Raw genomic sequence first — 18,851 nt, forward strand, 5'->3', positions numbered from 1 at the left:
AATACAGGTAGTCCCTGGGTTACCAACGAGTTCCGTTCCTACTAGGGCTATCAAAATTATCGCGTTAACGGGCGGTAATTTATTTTTTTTAATTAATCACGTTACAATATTTGACGCAATTAACGCACATGCCCCGCTCAGACAGATTTAAATGACAGTACAGTGAAATGCCCACGTGTGTGTTTAATGGAGTTTTGCCGCCCTCTGCTGGCGCTTAGGTGCGACTGATTTTATAGGCTTCAGCATCCATGAGCATTGTGTAAGTAGTTATTGACATCAACAATGGCGGGCTACTAGTTTATTTTTTGATTGAAATTTTTACAAATTTTCTTAAAACGAAAAAATTAAGAAGGGTTTTAATATAACATTTCTATAACCTGTACTAACATTTATCTTTTAAGAACTACAAGTCTTTCTATCCATGGATCGCTTTAACAGAATGTTAATACTGTTAATGCCATCTTGTTGATTTATTGTTATAATAAACAAATACAGTCCCTATGTACTGTATGTTGAATGTATATATCCATCTTGCGTCTTAGCTTTCCATTCCAACAATAATTTACAGAAAAATATGGCATATTTTATAGATGATTCGAATTGCGATTAATTGCGGTTAATTATGATTAATTAATTTTTAAGCTGTAATTAACTCGATTAAAAATTGTAATCGTTTGACAGCCCTAGTTCCTACGTATCCTACGCTGGTGACGTTACCCGAATTTCCTCGTAAATTGGAATTAACCCTTTGAAAATGCAAAATAACTATCCAAAAAGTCCAAAAGTATTGTATTTTGTTTAATGGTGGAGGATGAACTGCCGTTTGGTGACAGCCTTGGGTCTGGCTGGACTGTCATTCAATAATGCTTCCTTCCATACAGGAGCACTCAGACGTCTCACAAGGATAATTGATAGATGCTCTCTGGTTTGGCCCTCATCAGGATGTAAGTTGTTTCAGCTAAAATATATGCTCGTGAATGCATTTGTAATTATGTTTACAGCTTGTGGAGTTACGTGTGAGCGATTTGCTATGAGAATTATAAATACGTTAGCATTTGTAGCTTTTAAGCTCGCGGAGTTTTGTTATAAATTTATCATATTAAATATATCAATTTACTATTGTACATGTAATTGAATTTTACTCCTGTAAAAATGACATTTTAATTTCTCTTATTTTAAAATTGCAATTCATTTTTATAGTTTGTGTGTGGCCTAAATCGACATACTTTTGTTGTTGCATTTAATCAAAAACCTGTCATAAATTCTTATGGGAAATGATAACTGCATACCCTAACATAACTCATGGTCTCCGTCTGTCTAGACCTGATTCCTACCTCGTCCCTCCTCCAGCCTGTGTCGGCGGTTGATCCTTTGCCGTTTCTCCTCCTGACGGATCTGTATGTGCTCCTCGATGTTCACTCCTGGAGGGGGGGGAACAGGCACAGCTGATAACAAAAAAAAGGGAGGGCAGGGGGAGGATGCAGCCAGGCCAGACAAATGCAGGATGGGAGGAAGAGAAGGAGCAGAGCAGAACAAAACAAGACACACATCAATGAATGAATGATGATGAAGAGACGCGATGGACAAACGATGACGCGGCACAATGTGAGAACAAAATGGGTGACACGGGCACATGGGAGTGCAGCAGAAAAACAGCAACAGGCAGAGCAGTGTGTGCAGAAATATTTCCTCATTCTTCTTCCCAGTTTCAACCTGGTGAAAGCTGAAAAATCCCCTGTTTGCAACTGATGTAACAAGTTGACGCGTGAATGATAACCGGGCTTATCACATATGTACGTAAAAATATATGCGAGAGGGACATTTACAGTGCTGGTCAAAAGTATGGGCACCCCTGCAATTCTGTCAGATAATGCTCAATTTCTCCCAGAAAATGATTGCAATTACAAATGCATTGGTAGTAATATCTTCATTTGTTTTGCTTGCAATGAAAAAACACAAAAGAGAATGAAGAAAAAAAATCAAATAATCATTATCATACACAAAACTCCAAAAAAGGGCAAGACACAAGTATTGGCACCCTTTAAAATATCATGTGACGTTTCTCTAATTTGTGTTATTAACAGCACTTGTTACTTACCTGTGGCACATACAGTGCCCTCCATAATTATTGGCACCCCTGAAAAAGATGTGTTATTTAGCTTCTAATATTTTTTTTTTATTCAAATAATATGGGACCTTAATGGAAAAAAAGAGGAAAAATCCAACCGTCAATACAAGTGCATTCATTCAGTGGGGAAAAAATCCCACATAAAGAAAAAATTATTTGACATCAAATAATGTGTGTCACAATTATTAGCACCCCTGGTGTTAATACTTTGTACAACCCCCTTTTGCCAACAAAACAGCACCTAATCTTCTCATATAATGTTTCACAAGCTTGATTTTGAGTCTGGTGAACCATTTCTGTGTAGATTTGGCCATATGTTTAGCTCAAAAAGCTACACACGGCCGTGGGACCGTGTGCTTTGGTCAGATGAGACCAAGATTGAGCTTATTGGCAACAAACACTTTAAGTGGGTCTGGTGTGCCACGAAAGATGCCCATGCTGAAAAGCACCTCATACCCACTGTGAAGTATGGGGGTGGTTCAGTGATGCTGTGGGACTGTTTCGCTTCCAAAGGCCCAGGGAACCTTGTTAGGGTGCATGGCATCATTAATGCTTTGAAATACCAGGACATTTGAAATCAAAATCTGTTGCCCTCTGCCCGAAAGTTGAAGATGGGTCGTCACTGGGTCTTTCAGCAAGACAATGACCCTAAACATATGGCCAAATCAACACAGAAATGGTTCACTAGACACAAACTCAAGCTCCTCCCATGGCCATCTCAGTCCCCAGACCTTGTTTTGTTGTCAAAAGGGGGTTGTACAAAGTATTAACACCAGGGGTGCTAATAATTATGACACACATTATTTGATGTCAAATAATTTTTTCTTTATGTGTGATTTTTTTCCCCACTGAATGAATGCACTTGTATTGAAGGTTAAATTTTTCTCTTTTTTTCAATTAAGGTCCCATATTATTGGAATAAAAAAAACTAAAAAACACATCTTTTTCAGGGGTGCCAATAATTATGGAGGGCACTGTAACAGGTGGTGGCAATAACTAAATCACACTTCCAGCCAGTTAAAATGGATTAAAGTTGACTCAACCTCTGTCCCGTGTCTTTGTGTGTACCGCATTGAGCGTGTAGAAAAGAAAGCCCAAAGAACTGTCTGAGGATAAGCAAAATGGCGAGGAAGCATGGGCAATCTAAAAGCTACAAGTCCATTTCCAAAGACCTGAATGTTCCTTTGTCTACCGTGCGCAGAATCATCAATAAGTGTAAAGCCCATGGCACTGTGACTAACCTCCCCAGATATGGACGGAAAAGAAAATTTGATGAGTGATTTCAACGAAAGATTGTGCGAATGGTGGATAAAGAACCTCGACTAACATCCAAACAAGTTCAAACTGCCGTCCGAGGGTACAACAGTGTCAATCCGTACTATCCGTCGGCGTCTGAAAGATGGTATGATTCCCAGGAAGACCCCACTTCTGACCCAGAGACATAAAAAAGCCAAAAACATTTTGGAAGAATGTTCTCTGGTCAGATGAGACAAAAGTAGAGCTTTTAGGGAAAAGGCATCAACATAGAGTTTACAGTGGAAAAAAAACAGGCCTTCAAAGAAAAGAACACGGTCCCCACAGTCAAACATGGCGGAGATTCCCCAGAGGCATCGCGTCCCATTAGGCAAACGAGGCAATTGCCTTAGGCCCCAAGCCAGCACGGGCCCCCAGAGGGCCAACAGATTTAGCACACGCAGCTTTACGAGTTTAGCCAGTGAAAGCCTTGTGTCTGAGTTTCCTGATGGGGCCCCTTCACTCATCTACCCCACCACGTGACTTGGCTTGGCTTTTTTTTTTAAATTGGCGTATATCCAAAATGAAGAGAAGTTATCCTTCTGGAAACGACAAAAGAAAGGAAAAAAAGCAGAAGAGGAGAAAAGGACGCAAGACTACGGAGAGTGTACTATGTTACTGTCGTTTTATGTCCTAATGTAGTAGAAGCCGGACACTTTGAGTGTCCTAAAAAGCGCTCTATGTGACCGAGGCGTTATTATACTTTTATTAAATATGCTATTGCTCCAAGTCCAACTGTCCCCCTTACTTGCACACGCTCGAAGGGCCCCATGTTTCTTGTTGCCTGGGGGCCCCCGGAGACCCTTGCTACGCATCTGAGGTTCCCTGATGTTTTGAAAACTACCAACAAATTTTGTAGGGCCCAGTGTGAGAAAGCTGGGTCTCCCTCAGAGGTCATGGGTCTTCCAGCAGGACAATGACCCAAAACACACTTCAAAAAGCTTAAAAAAAATGGTTGAGAGAAAGCAATGGAGACATCTAAAGTAGGTAAACCTGTGGAGAGATCTGAAAATGGCAGTTTGGAGAAGGCACCCTCATTATCTCAGAGACCTGGAACAGTTGGCCAAATGCGTAAGGTCTAAAATTCCAGCAGAGCATTGTAAGAAACTCATTGATGGATACCGGAAGTGGTTTACACTTATTGATGACACTGCCCACAGTAGGTGCAGAAACATTCAGGTCTTTGGAGATGGACTTGTAGCCTTGAGATTGCCCAAGCTTCCTCACAATTTTGCTTCTCAAGTCCTCAGACAGTTCTTTGGTCTTCTTTCTTTTCTCCACGCTGAAGGGAATAGGTACCGTTCTCGCACACACCATATAACTGTTTGCATTAGTCTAACACATTCATCTAACTACAGTTTAGGCAGACTTCACTCCATGCCCTTGAACACAGTAAAGTCTTACCTTATCGGGGCTCCTGAGTGGGTAATGGAAAAATGGTACCGTTTCTCGTAGGCACCGTCCAACTGTTTGCATTACTCGAACACACGTAATATAATTAATCGGGGAATAGTATCATTTCTCATATTTACTGTAGGACTGAACTACTCTAAACACACCTAAAATAAAATAAATAGCACACCGTAGTTTAATGAAAAGCAGAATATATACACAACGCCATCTTATTATAGAAGCCCAACGTGTGCATCACGAGCAAGATTGATGCACCAAACTCTTCCAATCAGTTCTGCAAGGACAAAGAGCAGCGCGCTTTGTCCTAAAACAAGTAGAGCCAGCCCGGATAACAAAGTTGATAGCGGGCGCTTGGGACGTCAAGACCAGCGTCGGTCGCTGTGGCAACAACATCCCATCCACGGACGAACCTAACCGCCCAAAACCGGCCACAGAGGGATGGTCCCGAAACAACACGGAGCCACACCTTCGGCCCGGCCTACTCCACCACGGACTTAAAAAACACTGGACACTGAGATAACACAGATTTTGCTGCCCGGAAACATTTTCTATGTAGCCTTGTTTTGGATCCAGAATTGTTCCTCCGTCGTCTGTTTTTGCCTTGTTTTTTTAACCATTGTTGACGAATAAATTGTCAACCTGCTTTCGGTGAGTTTTCTTCAAACTTTTGGAACATGGAGTCAGTACAATGGGGCAACACAGGGAGTGAATGCGCGGAATAACCGGCCTCCTGGTTGGCGCACGGAAGCATTAAGCAGTGGAGCACCACTTCGTTCGGCTGTTGCCGTTTTCCGTGTGGCTTGGCCGGGGGGGGGGGGGGGGGGGGGCGGGGCGAATTCCAACAACGCTTAATGCAGTGCAAACAAGGACACTGGACGGAGGTCGAGTCAACTTTAATCCATTTTAACTGGCTGCACGTGTGATTTAGTTATTGCCACCACCTGTTATGTGCCACAGGTAAGTAATAGGTGCTGTTAATTACACCAATTAGAGAAGCATCACATGATTTTTCAAAGGGTGCCAATACTTTTCCCATTTGCCCATTTTCGAGTTTTGTGTAAAATGATCATGATTTTTTTTTTTTGTCCCGTTTTCTTTTGTGTTTTTTCATTGCAAAAGAATTGCAGGGGTGCTAATACTTTTGGCCAGCACTGTATGTGTTTGAACAATTTGTTAAGAGCATTGTAAATGAACGTTAACATTTTATAGCATTTAAGCTAACAGATTTTTGCTATGAAAGTTGTTCTTTTGTTGTACTTAGATCCTCATTTATTTTTTTTTTTAATGTCGATTGAGGATAAATCCTGCATAGTTTGAAGAAGCACTCAGGGAATTTTATTTTGTATTCGCATTTAATGTTATTTTGAAAGTGCAATCTTAGCAAGCCTTTGTTTTACATCTCCTAAAATTTATTCTGCAACACATTCAATGTTCCAAATCCGATGACTCGATTATTAGAACTGCCATTGACGGACATGGACGTCCAAATTTTCCATTCATTTCCAATGGCATTTCCTCAGTTTAATGCCACTGACGGGCAAATGACCTGATATGATCAGGCCACGCCCCTTAAATGTTCCCAAATGACCTGATATGACTAGGCCACGCCTCCCAAATGTTCCCAAATGACCTGATATCATTATCCCAGGCCCCATAAATGTCCCAAAATAGACAGGAAGTAACCTAATATTGTCCCCGAATTGTCCCCAAACCAACCAAGGCTGGGGCTAAGATCTGTATCTCCACATGGCAAAGACCAGAAGTAATTTCTCCCGAAATTGCAGTTTCTAGTTAGAACTAACTAGTTGATAGATTAAATGACTACTAAAATAATCGATAACTGCAGCCCTATATGTATTTTTTCCTTTATAAGTCGACCCACAGTACGGGAGATTTATGGGCAAATTTTTGGACCAATTTTCGATACCATTGATTCTGTGCGGCTATGTCAAAGTGCGCACATTTGCACTTCAAGTATCTCGCAACTCTGTGGAATAGAGGACCAAGCGTCACAAAATGAGGAAAAGGGCATTACCTAGAAGGAGGTCCAATGGGATCATCTCTTTGACTGCATCGAAGATGCCTCTCTGTCGAGCCTCCTGACCATCCAGCTCCCTAGCACAAGCCTTGCAGCATCCGCAAGCAGAACAACCGGACTCTCCTGAGCCGCAGCCGCAGATGCTGAGGAACAAAATTGTTATAAAATGATGCTAACTGAATTTGAAAGGCGCGCGTCATCTCTGTCGCCTTACCCGCCTGGTACTCTATCAGGCCTCCCGCTGCTGACACAGCTGGCGCCGTAACCCGTGCAGTCGCCGCATACGGTGCAAACCATGCACTGGTCCAGCTTCCACTTGTGCATGCCAGGCTGACACATCATGCTTTTCTCTTCCTTCTCTTCCAGCTCATCTTCCAGGTCCTCATCCATGGCCGTGGCCATGTTCTCCACGCCGAACGCTGCCGCCGACAAGCCAGTTAAACAAGATTCAAATACACAATGACATTTAAATGCTGCAAGGTAGGCAAACTACCTTTCCCCACTTGGCTAATGGCCCCTGTGTCTCGACCACACTGGCCCTTATTGTTTACGCCAAAGGTCCACACCTCCCCATTTTTGGTCAAGACGCACGTGTGGGCCTTTCCCATGGCAACCTGGGTCACAACGTGGCCTTTCAGGTCGGTCACTTGGCCTGCGGAGAGAAGACGATGACAGTGTTAAGACACAGTGTTGTTCAAAAAGGCTCACACACCTCTCCCTGGTGCAGCAACAAAACCCTGCAGCACATTTGGCTGGCGTGATGCGAAAAATAAACGAATTAATCCGCAAAATCAGCTGAATCCGCAGTCCATCTGCATGCTATAAAGCAATTCTGTATTGTGAGATGCTGACCCAGATGACGTCACATTCGCATTCGTCGTCAACCCAAGACTGGAGCCGGAAGTCACTCATGGCGCGGGATTTGAAAATTGAATAAATAAAATGATCGCTTCCACACACATCCAAGCGGTCCATTTCATTCAGGAGCATAAATTACCACGTAAAATATGAAATAAACATGCTTTTTGCTGTCATAGGCACTTTAACTCATTCACTCCCAGCCATTTCACCGGAGCAACCCCCTTCGCTCCCGGCCATTTTACTGGATTTTGACTAATTTTGCAAGGCCCCCAGAAAATTCTTCTATTGCAATATAAATATAGAACCCACCAAAAGAAAGATTAGACTCTCTTCTTTCAGCAGGAAAAAAGGTTAGTTCATATCTTTTTCCATTCTTTAGAAATCAAAATTAGAAAATCACTTAGTTTGAGCAATTTTCCAATTTCTGATGAAAAACAAAGAAATGGAAATTTTCGTAAAAGCGTACATTTCAAACATAACTTTGAGTTTAACACAGCTATTTTTTGCTTTTGTCACATCCCAAACATCTGAATAATGTTTTCCTTCTACAAAATAACATAAACAACAAGACAAATAGAGATTTTGATAGCAAAGTAACAATTTATTTACACATAACTAAACTATTGAACTGAGAGATGACGCTGTTGTGGCCGCACCTGTATCCGCAGAAGGGGTAAATTTTTCCCTCATCACTGCCTGATAGATTTTTTAAAATCTTTCTTTTGTAGTGACCACTACCTCATAACAGAATTCACCTAGGGAAATTGTGTGAGGCATGTGCCTTGTGTTTTACATCGTTCTCCACATTTTTCTCACGCCTTCTTACTTCTTCAAACTTCCATTTCCTATTTCTCTTCATTCATTTCCTTTCATGGTCCGATATGAGTTCTTACCAAATGCGCTACTGCCCTCCAGTGGCCAGTTTTATTGCTTTAAAATGGATTTTGAGCATTGTGCTTTGGAGCGAAGTTGCATCAGAACCTGGAAATGTCTCTTGTGAAAACAAAAAACGCAAAAGACCTATAAATACGTTTTTGGGACACTGAAACAATTAAAAATAGAACGTATTTATACGTTTTGGGAGCAAATGAGTTAATAATTTCACATATAAATTTCTTCAGTGTGTAAGTCGCACGCCCGGCCAAAAAAAACGAAAAAAACTGTGACTCATAGTCCGCAAAATACGGTCATCATAATTGGATTTGGCCAGTCAGACCTTGTTACATTCCCTGTTCTATTGCCATCACTGGTGTACCTCTGTTGTAGCATTGCAAAAAAAAAAAGAAAAAAAAAAAATCAAATTAATTTGCCTTGCAGGTCCTACTTATCAATGGAAAAACTCACAAGTGCTGTCACTGTAAATGGCATCCTTTCCGAACATGTACAGCTCGCCGTCCTTGGTGACGATGCTGCTGCTGCCGTTGTTGCACGCCGTGTACACGGCCATCTTGGTCTCTAATTTAATCATTTTCTTAGGCTTGTAGGGTTTGGGCTGTCGCCGGCTTTTAGCTGCGTGGGGCGGCAGGGGAAAAGACACATCAAGTTAATTCTGTTATCCGGCAATCGAATCCGTAATGTCATAAATGTTCCCATACTGGATTCGCCGTCTTCTCCTTTGCTCGCAGAGCCGGTGAAGAAGACGCTTCCATCTTCAGCAACTAATAACGCGTGGGAGCCGTCGTGACCGACGGAGAACTGAAGGATCTTTGGAGATTTGGTAACAGGAAGTTCCACCCATTTGCCAGCAGAAGGGCCTCCCTGCTTTATTCCTAGGCTTTGATACTTTCCTGTGTAGTAGATCTGACATCGGACAAAACAGGAAGACAAGTAAAAATAAAAAGAAGTGTTAAGTAGTATTACTTTTATAAAGAGATGTATTCAAGACTTCAGTTTCTTCTTTGTGGACTACATACTGTATATAAGGCAGAACTTTGAGCACAGGTTAATTGTGCCTATAGAAAGCTGTCAGAGGTGGGTAGAACATTTACTCCGTTACATTTACTAGAGTAACTTTTGGAGAAAATAGTACTTCTAAGAGTTGTTTCACCACGTCAATACTTCTTACTTTTACTCGAGTAGATTTGTGAAGAAAAAATGCTACTTTGGGCTACACCAGTCATTACATTGTTCTTCTTCATTCTCCTTTTAGATTTGACTTCATTTTTTGCTAGAGATGCCCACAGTGGCTCTACCAGTTTCACCAATTACATGTCGCAACAATAATCAAATGACTCCATTCCATCAATCAGACGTAATATAATACAGCATACATGACCATACACAACCTTGTAGTCGGAAGTCCTATGATCACGCCGGCGTGTTAAAAAAAAACAAAACAAAACAAAAAAAACCTCACAAACAGCGCTGCTTTCAATATTACTCGAAAGCGCGGATTTCAACCAGTTTTTATTCAGCACCAAAAACCAGCGATGATCGTTTTCATTTCATGGTCGGAAATATGTTTTCTCCACGAGAAGGCACTAATGCTCTTTGGAAGGGTGATGTTTCATTTGAATCATTTCTCTAGATTTTCTAGTCAGAATTTGATGAGTTTTGTGTATTTTTTGGCCTTATATGGTCATGTACCCCATCAAAAAGTATGGAATCACCAGTCTTGGATGAGCACTCACTCAGACATTTTATCATGTAGAACAAACTCAGCTTGAAAAAATAATGAATTAGTTCATTCATTCATTAGTGCTTTTAGAAACACTAAAAGAAATGAATTAAAAACATTGTGGTGGTCAGTAAATGTTACTTTTATAGAGCAAGTGCAGGGAAATATACATGGAATCACTCCATTCTGAGGAAAAAAATATGGAATCATGAGAAACAAACATAGAAATAACAATCAAAACACATCTCTAGTATTTAGTAGGGTTGGGAATCTCTGGTATGAAGCCGATTCGATATGTATCTAGATACACAGGTTACGATTCGATTAAAAAAAACGATACATTTTTAAGGCAGAGCGATTCGATACGTTTCGATACAGTTTAAGAATGATATGATTCGATACAGTGTGAAAACAATACGATAGTAAACATTTGTTGTTTGTTCTTACAGTATTTTAAACGGATAAAAAAGACCAAATTTCTACAAGTAAAATTAGACAACAGAAGTTCATACCAACAATGTATGTTTACTTTTGAGACATGAAAAAAAAAATAAGGCCAACTAGATGACCATCATTTTGTTGGCTGGGATTGATAATAAAACAAAACTCAATAATCATTATTTTAACCTTATACACAGCAAAGTCATTCACTTATGCCTGTGCTTCCACATTTTTATTCCTCATCACTGTCCATATCTTTTTGAAGGGCAGATTTTTCTTGAGGAAGATCAACTGATCCACATGTTCAAGTTTAAGTAGACTGCGTTTCGTGGAAAAAATATACCGCCTTTTCCATCATTGTCGTGAGTTATTTTTCAGGGTTAAAAACTCACGATCTCTGTCCCATGCAAATCTGGCTGCCGTCTTCACTTCGAAGTCCGACGTGCGTTGAAAATCAATCGCTGTCATTCGTAACTTCTGCCTGGCAAGCTGACGTCAGCGCTCGTGTTGTTTGTCCATTGTTTTAGCATGCGCAACTGTGGTTTCGTTTGCTCTGGCGTAGTTATGACACGCCCGTCACGATCGAAATGTATGATGGGAAGTTGAGGCAACCACGGCTGTTCATGTTATGTGATGTGTGCTGTCTCACTTAAAGTGCGGCGATCCTTGGGGTTGAGCAGTGGGGAAGGCACTGCGCAGCATGACTTGGGTCCAAGCTATTTATGTGTCATTTATTTACACATAGCTTGGTACATAAAACTAGCAAAGTAATGGTATGAACGCTGCTAGCCCAGTTTTTGTACTCGCGATAACCGAACCCTTGTTGTACTATCGATACATCTATGATATACTGGCTATTTACTGTCGAATTGTTTCGACAGCCGATACAGCCGAATCGCTCGCCTGTAAAACCGGATATCAGGTCGTATCGGTTTATCGTTCTCAAGCTTAGTATTTAGTAGCACCACCTCTGGTTTTTATGAGAGCTTGCAGTCTCTGAGGCATGGACTTGGTGAGTTGCCAGATCATCCTTGCAGGTCGGAGCCTTGCTGTGGACCATTTTTTTCAATTTCCACCACAGGGTTTCAATAGGGTTGAGATCTGGGCTATTTGCAGGCCATTGCATTGACTGGATGAGTCTTTCTCCAAGGAATGTTTTAACAGTTTTAGCTCTGTGGCATGATCCATGATGATTCCAGCATCATCACCTTGTCAAGAGTCAAGAATCTGCATTGGACAAGGTATCAAGAGTCAAGAATCTGCATTGGGCAAGGTGATGATGCTGGAACTTTTGTTTGGTGCTGTTCTAATGAGATTTACAAAGATGACTGCCTGAAGAAAACATCAAAATTCCCTCAGTTCTTGATGATATGGGGCTGCATGCCAAGCAAAGGCACTGAGGAGATGGCTGTGGTTAAATCTTCAATAAATGCACAAGTTTACATTGAACATTTAGACAGCTTTCTTATCCCTTCAATTGATAATATGTCATTTTCCAAGATGACAATGCATCATGCCTCAGAGCTAAAACTGTTAAAGGATTCCTTGGAAAAAGACTCATCCAGTCAATGTCATGGCCTGCAAATATCCCAGATCTCAACCCTATTCAAAACCTGTGGTGGATATTGAAAAAAAATAGTCCACAGCAAGGCTCCGACCTGCAAGGATGATCTGGCAACTGCAATCAAAGAGAGTTGGCACCAACTTGATGAAGAATACTCATCAAGTCCATGCCTCAGAGACTGCAAGCTGTCATAAAAGCCAGAGGTGGTGCGACTAAATACTAGAGATGTGTTTTGATTGTTATTTCTTTGTTTGTTTCTCGACGAAGTTGGAGTGCACTTTCGCTGTTGAGGCATTTTTTTCAAGCGGTCCCTCAATCGTCACAACGCAACGTGCAACGTAGACATTTCAATATTGCCCCCCGTAGTCGTGTTCCTGGCCGGCAGTCCATTGTTTTGTGGGTAAACAACTTCAGGGAAACGGGTGATGTAAAGAAAAAGAAACCTGGCCTCCCAAAGCGCCTCACATGCATTTTCACGGGCAAAACAACCCAAGAGCAGATGCCTGTTCGCAGGCAGACTGTTGGGGAAATCTCAAAACAGACTGTCTCACCGCGTCAATGTTTTGGGGTGTCCTTGCTGTTTGTGCGCTGTTTGTTTCTTTTCTTTACATCACCGGTTTCCCTTAAGTTGTTTACCCATGAAATAATCGGCTGCCGGCATGCAACACGACCACGGGGGGAAATATTGAAATGTCTACGGAATGCAAGATTGAGCAACTGCTTGAAAAAATAAAATGCCTCACAAGCGAAGGCGCGTTCCAACTTCGTCCACTCCATGATGCTCACTGGGGTTCCTGAAAAATAAACTGTGGTTCCTGAAAAATAAACACAAAATAAATAACACATGTTAAGAACCAAAGTTTAAGCCCCACCCTCTCATATAAACCATCCTCAGAGCAACCCATTGGTTAAGGGCACCAAATTCAAATAAACAAGTTGCTCTGCTCCACCCTTATATTTCAGTTTAAGTAGAGCAGTAGTAGAGTATACGAGTAACAAATCATATAGATGTTGTTGTTGTGCTGAGGAAACAGAAACCATAGGTGATGGGAGAAAATATTATGTGATGCCTAAACATTAGCACATTATGCCTTTGTGATGTATGATTGCTTCTGTGACCTAGATTGCAACAACTTCTATTTTTCTTCACCTTGAGTCCCATAGTTCGGAGGGAATCTCACGAGATTACTTGTTTTGCACCATAGTATTGTTTTACTACACGCCTGAGTCCCATATTTGCACGCCTGGGTCCCATAGCTAGAAGGGAATCTCACGAGATAACTTGTTTTGCACCCATAATATTTACCATTTGTTGCATATGTTGCAGCACAGCTCATTTGTCCCATGTGAAAAGCCCTTTTTCAAGAGGGCTGAACCAAAAGTAGTTTTAATGTTTGTCATTGGGCGGGGCCGCACCGCTCGGGGACGGAGGTTGGCCTCTCCGCCTCCGCGGGGCGCGTCCCTACAAAAACCGGACATTTGCGGGCGACCCGTGAAGTCCACCAGCGGGTCACGTACGGATCACCTGGCTTTGTTCCTTCGCCGTCTTACCGGAGCGTTGGCTCCCGCTCATTTGTCATGGTAAGCGATTTTCATTGCTAAAGGAACACCTGGTTGTGCTGTAACGGTAGCGCGGGGATTCTGGGATTGACAAACTCAAATCTAGCGTCATCGTTGCCATTTGTTATGCTTGTTTTTGATACTTGTTTGCTTGCTCTTGTGGGATTATAATCAATAAATCTCTTATTCTGCATTTTCTAATCAATAAACATCATCTATTTTGCAAAAGTGTGCTTGTTACTGACTCACCGCGAACCCGGAAATTTCGGAAAACAATAGGTTTAAAAAAAATTAGACATTGTGAGCAGTTACTCATTACCTGAGTATTATTTTCATCAAATACTTTTATTAATTGTACTTTAGTAAATTTTTGGGATGACTACCCTAATTTTCGGACTATAAGCGGCTACTTTTTTTTCCTCATTTTGAATCCTGCGGTTTATAGTCCAGTGCGGCTTATTTGATGATTTATTTGGGTTAATAGGTAAAACTTTTTTTGAGAGCGGGATCATAAGACTGTCATAAGAACTTCATAATTATGACATGACACTATCATGGGCATTACTGAATGCTTATGACAGATGTCAATATGTGTCATAATATGTCACTAATTCCATTTATGTCTAGCTCATATCTTTTACGTCCATTCAAAAGTGAGATAATTTGCTGGATGACACTAACCAACATCTATTATAAGCATTCAATAATGCTTATGACAGTGTCATGTAATAATTATAACAGTATTATGGCACCACTATCCCAAAAAAATGTTACCAAATACAATAGCTAGCAATTAATGAAACAACTGGAACAGTAACTGAAGAAATAATTAGCACAGAACATGAATTTTGATTGTTATTTACATCTGTAGTGCTGCAATGCATGCTAGGAGGAATGTTGGACGACAACAGTGTTGACAGCAGGTGGCAGCAGAGGTTGACTGTCTCCCCCAAGGGAGCAGTGATGGCCAAATGAAGATTTTTCAAACAATAAGGCATTGCAGCCAATTGGTTCAAAGCTTCATGGTGGTTCATTTGGTTTCATGACAGTCTTATAATGCCTTTGTCAAATGAAGTGTTACCAGTTAATATCTTTTGGTGGAAATGTCCCAAAATAAAATGAGGACAACTGCGGCTTATAGTCCAGTGCGGTTTATCTATGAACAAATGCCGCTTTCATGTCAAATTTGGTGGCTGGCGGCTTATAGTCAGGTGTGCCTTATAGTCCAGAAATTACGGTACTTTTACTTGAGTACATTTTTCAGCTAATCTACACACCTCTGTTAGCAGTGTTGCAGGACTAGTTTACCCTCATGCAAACAGGTCCAGAGAAATGATCAACAAACAAACTTGTTATCTATTTAAGCCTCACTCTGTTACACCCACGGCACAGAAGCAACAAATGTACACACCCCTGCCTGTCAAACTACATACTTAGCATTGACTTCTGTTAACACGGTTCAAGTGAGTTTCTTAGGTATCCCTCCCCTGTATATTAAGCACACACGAATCTAATGTATACATTCAAATAGGCACTAAAACAGTAATACTAGGACATTACGTGTCGAAAGTACCTCAGCTAACTCACTCCTAGAATGTTCAGACATATGGATGTGGTCATTGAGTGTACAATAAAGCTAAAATGATGCAGGATATTTCCCTCTCACCTTGCCAGATGCAGTTTTCATCAGTGCAAATTCCCTGCCAGCTCCAAGTAAAGCTGCCTCTTCATCAAAGCCCGTGCCTGAGAGATCAACATAGCACTGTGAGTATCATCCAATGCAGCCAAGATATCTGCTGACTAACGTATATAGACTAAATCGATTGAGTGATGCACAGTATTTCCTAAAATACTGTTCTCGACTGTCTGTCGCCCTTAATGGAATTCAAACACGATCATTCACTCCAGCCTTGCTGGTTTAAAACCGATTGGACGTCCATTTGCATCACCCATGTGTATTATCCGCTTCAATAAACATATTCCTCCCCAAAATTAAAAATCTTTGATATTGTAAAATAAAGATTTTTTTAATTGGTAGAATATAGAAATAAAATCAGATAGTCGGAATTAACCCTTTAACAATTCAAAATAACCATCCAAAAAGTCAAAAAGTATTGTATTTTGTTTAATGGTGGAGGATACATTGCCCTCTGGTGGTAGCGTTGGGTCTGGCTAGACAGTCGTTCAATTATTCTTCCATACAGGAGCACTCAGACGTCTCACGTGGATAAAGGATAGCTGCGCTCTGGTTTGGCCAACATAAGGCTGTAAGTTGCTTCAGCTAATATATGTTTGAGTATGCATTTGTAATTAAGTTTACAACTAGTTTGTGGAGTTACGTGTGAGCGATTTGCTATGAGAATTAACTAGGGCCGTCAAACGATTAGAATTTTTAATCGAGTTAATTACAGCTTAAAAATTAGTTAATCGTAATTAATCGCAATTCAAACCATCTCTAAAATATGCCATATTTTTTTGTAAATCATTTTTGGAAAGGAAAGATAAGACACAAGACGGATATATACATAAAACATACTGTACATAAGTACTGTGTGTTTGTTTATTATAACAATAAATCAACAAGATGGCATAAACATTATTCACATTCTCTTAAAGTGATCCCTGGATAGAAAGACTTGTAGTTCTTAAAAGATAAATGTTAGTAAAAGTTATAGAAATTTTATATTAAAACTAGGGCTGTCAAAATTATCGCGTTAACGCGCGGTAATTAATTTTTTAAATTAATCACGTTAAAATATTTGACGCAATTAACGCACATGTCCCGCTCAGACAGTATTCTGCCTTTTGGTTTGTTTTACAGCAAGGTTTTTTATGCTGTCTAACAGCGAACTCTTGTGGTCGCTTTGCGACCCTTGGACAAGATTTGTCCGTAAGTATGGTTGTTGTAAAGAATGTACATATTATGTTAGTAAGCGAAATGTTCTATTTTTTGTATGAGACGCTTTTTGTGTATGTTTAGTGAACCTGTATAGCGTGCTAAGCTAACGTTGTTGCTAATGCAATGCTTGTGTACTTTTTTTTGTAGTTTCACTACGGTCTAAAGAGGACAGTGGTTTGAGGCCATTTTATTAATAAATCAGATGAAAAAGGAAGAAGTCTGATTATTAAGGCGTCGTTCACTAGCTGTCTAGCTTTGGAAAAAGTAGACGCTTCGGAGTGAGGACAGCATAGACAGATTTAAATGACAGTAGAGTGAAATGCCCACTACAGTCCTTATGTACCGTATGTTGAATGTATATATCCATCTTGTGTCTTATCTTTCCATTCCAACAAATTATTTTACAGAATATATATATAATTTACAGAAAAATATGGCATATTCTATAGATGGTTTGAATTGCGATTAATTACGATTAATTAATTTTTAAGCTGTAATTAACTCGATTAAAAATTTTAATCGTTTGACAGCCCTAATTAAAACCCCTATTAATGTTTTTGTTTTAATAAAATTTGTAATTTTTTCAAACAAAAAATGAACTAATAGCTCGCCATTGTTGATGTCAATAATTATACCATGCTCATGGGGCTGAAACCCATAAAATCAGTCGCACCAAAGCGCCAGCAGCGGGCGACAACACACCTAAAAACACAAGTAACAAATGGACATGACACTGTGCTGTTATTTTAATCTGTTTGAGCAGGGCATGTGCGTTAAATGCGTCAAACATTTTAACGTGATTAATTTTTAAAAAATTAATTACTGCCTGTTAACGCGATAATTTTGACAGCCCTAACACATTAGCATTCGTAGCATTTATGCTAGCGGACTTTCGTAATATTGCACTTTGAAAAGAGCATTAAATCGAATACAAAATAAACTTTCCGAGTGTCTCTTCAAACTAAAATTGCACTTTCATTTCACAGCAATAAATGCATTTAAAAATAAACTGAGTTTAGGCTCAAACTGTATTAAAAAAATAATAATTAGGATCTAAGTACAGTAGCTTGAATGCTATAAAATGCTAACATATTTTACGATGCTCTTAAAAAAATCATTCAAACACATATTCCCACAAAGAAACTGCTAAAAAATACAGATGAACTAAATTGCGAATGCATAAAAAAAAAAAAAAAACCATGAGCTCTAACAAAAACTTACAAACTTATTTAGGTTCTAACAGGGAGCTAACAGAATCGCGCTACCTGAGCCTCTTCGGAGCCCTGTAACTAACAAACGGCACGGAATTTATTGAAACCAACTCCCCCGACTAACTCCCCCTTTAAGTCATTCACTGCCACTGACAATCATCCATTTCAACTGGGAAAGCTGGCTTTGAGCGATCAGGTTTCACTACCAATGACTGTGATAAGACGTCCAATCCAATTTGGCTGGGCGGCTGACAGTGATAGCTCCCAGTCAAAATGGATTGGATGTTTACTGCCATCAATGGCTGCCAATGAGTTAATATTTTTAAAAAAAAATACATAAAATAAATTCAGTAATATCGTTTGGTAGTCTAAAATCCCATCTAAAATATGGTCATGATTAGCATCTCCCATCCCCTGCAGTTACACAACATTTCAGCTACAAGATGAAAAAATAAGATCTATTACAAAAACCCCATTCTGTCCATTTAGCGTCACTCACTGATGATGTGTAGATCCTTCTCCAGGTCGAAGAGGGAGATGCCGCAGGCGTGCAGACACTTCCTCGCCAGTTTTAACTGCAGTTCCTGCTGCAGGCTGGGGTCGGAGCTCATTGTGTAGATGCGCACCACAAAACCATCCTGCTAAAGGGACACCACACAAAAAAAAAATGAAACCTGCTGCTATTTACACATAAAAGTCAATAGTAATAACACTTAACCTGAGCTAAATAACAAAAATAAAGTACCGTATTTTCCGGACTATAAGTCGCACCAGCCCAAAAATGCGCAATGAAGATGGAAAAAAACACATATAAGTCGCACTGGAG

The 18,851-nt window shown here is 40.3% G+C and overlaps 1 protein-coding gene across 17 annotated transcripts in view; it reads right to left on the reverse strand.

Annotated features, from left to right (window-relative positions):
- Window positions 1–18,851, reverse strand: part of mycbp2 (MYC binding protein 2) — a 203,001-nt gene that overhangs the window by 127,598 nt on the left and 56,552 nt on the right. For 10 of the 17 annotated variants that reach the window (XM_057853349.1, XM_057853356.1, XM_057853355.1 and 7 more), the window contains exons 10-17: window positions 18,525–18,666; window positions 15,582–15,658; window positions 9,329–9,533; window positions 9,078–9,242; window positions 7,366–7,524; window positions 7,087–7,291; window positions 6,870–7,015; window positions 1,335–1,445 (exon numbers count right to left, since the gene is read on the reverse strand). In XM_057853349.1, the coding sequence (XP_057709332.1) occupies window positions 1,335–1,445; window positions 6,870–7,015; window positions 7,087–7,291; window positions 7,366–7,524; window positions 9,078–9,242; window positions 9,329–9,533; window positions 15,582–15,658; window positions 18,525–18,666 (1,210 nt within the window). The remainder of the gene's footprint in view (window positions 1–1,334; window positions 1,446–6,869; window positions 7,016–7,086; window positions 7,292–7,365; window positions 7,525–9,077; window positions 9,243–9,328; window positions 9,534–15,581; window positions 15,659–18,524; window positions 18,667–18,851) is intronic. The other 7 variants (XM_057853360.1, XM_057853350.1, XM_057853344.1 and 4 more) reach the window with 4 other exon arrangements.

The sequence above is a fragment of the Corythoichthys intestinalis genome, chromosome 12, assembly GCF_030265065.1.
Source record: "Corythoichthys intestinalis isolate RoL2023-P3 chromosome 12, ASM3026506v1, whole genome shotgun sequence".
In the NCBI taxonomy this organism is placed as follows: Eukaryota; Metazoa; Chordata; class Actinopteri; order Syngnathiformes; family Syngnathidae; genus Corythoichthys; species Corythoichthys intestinalis.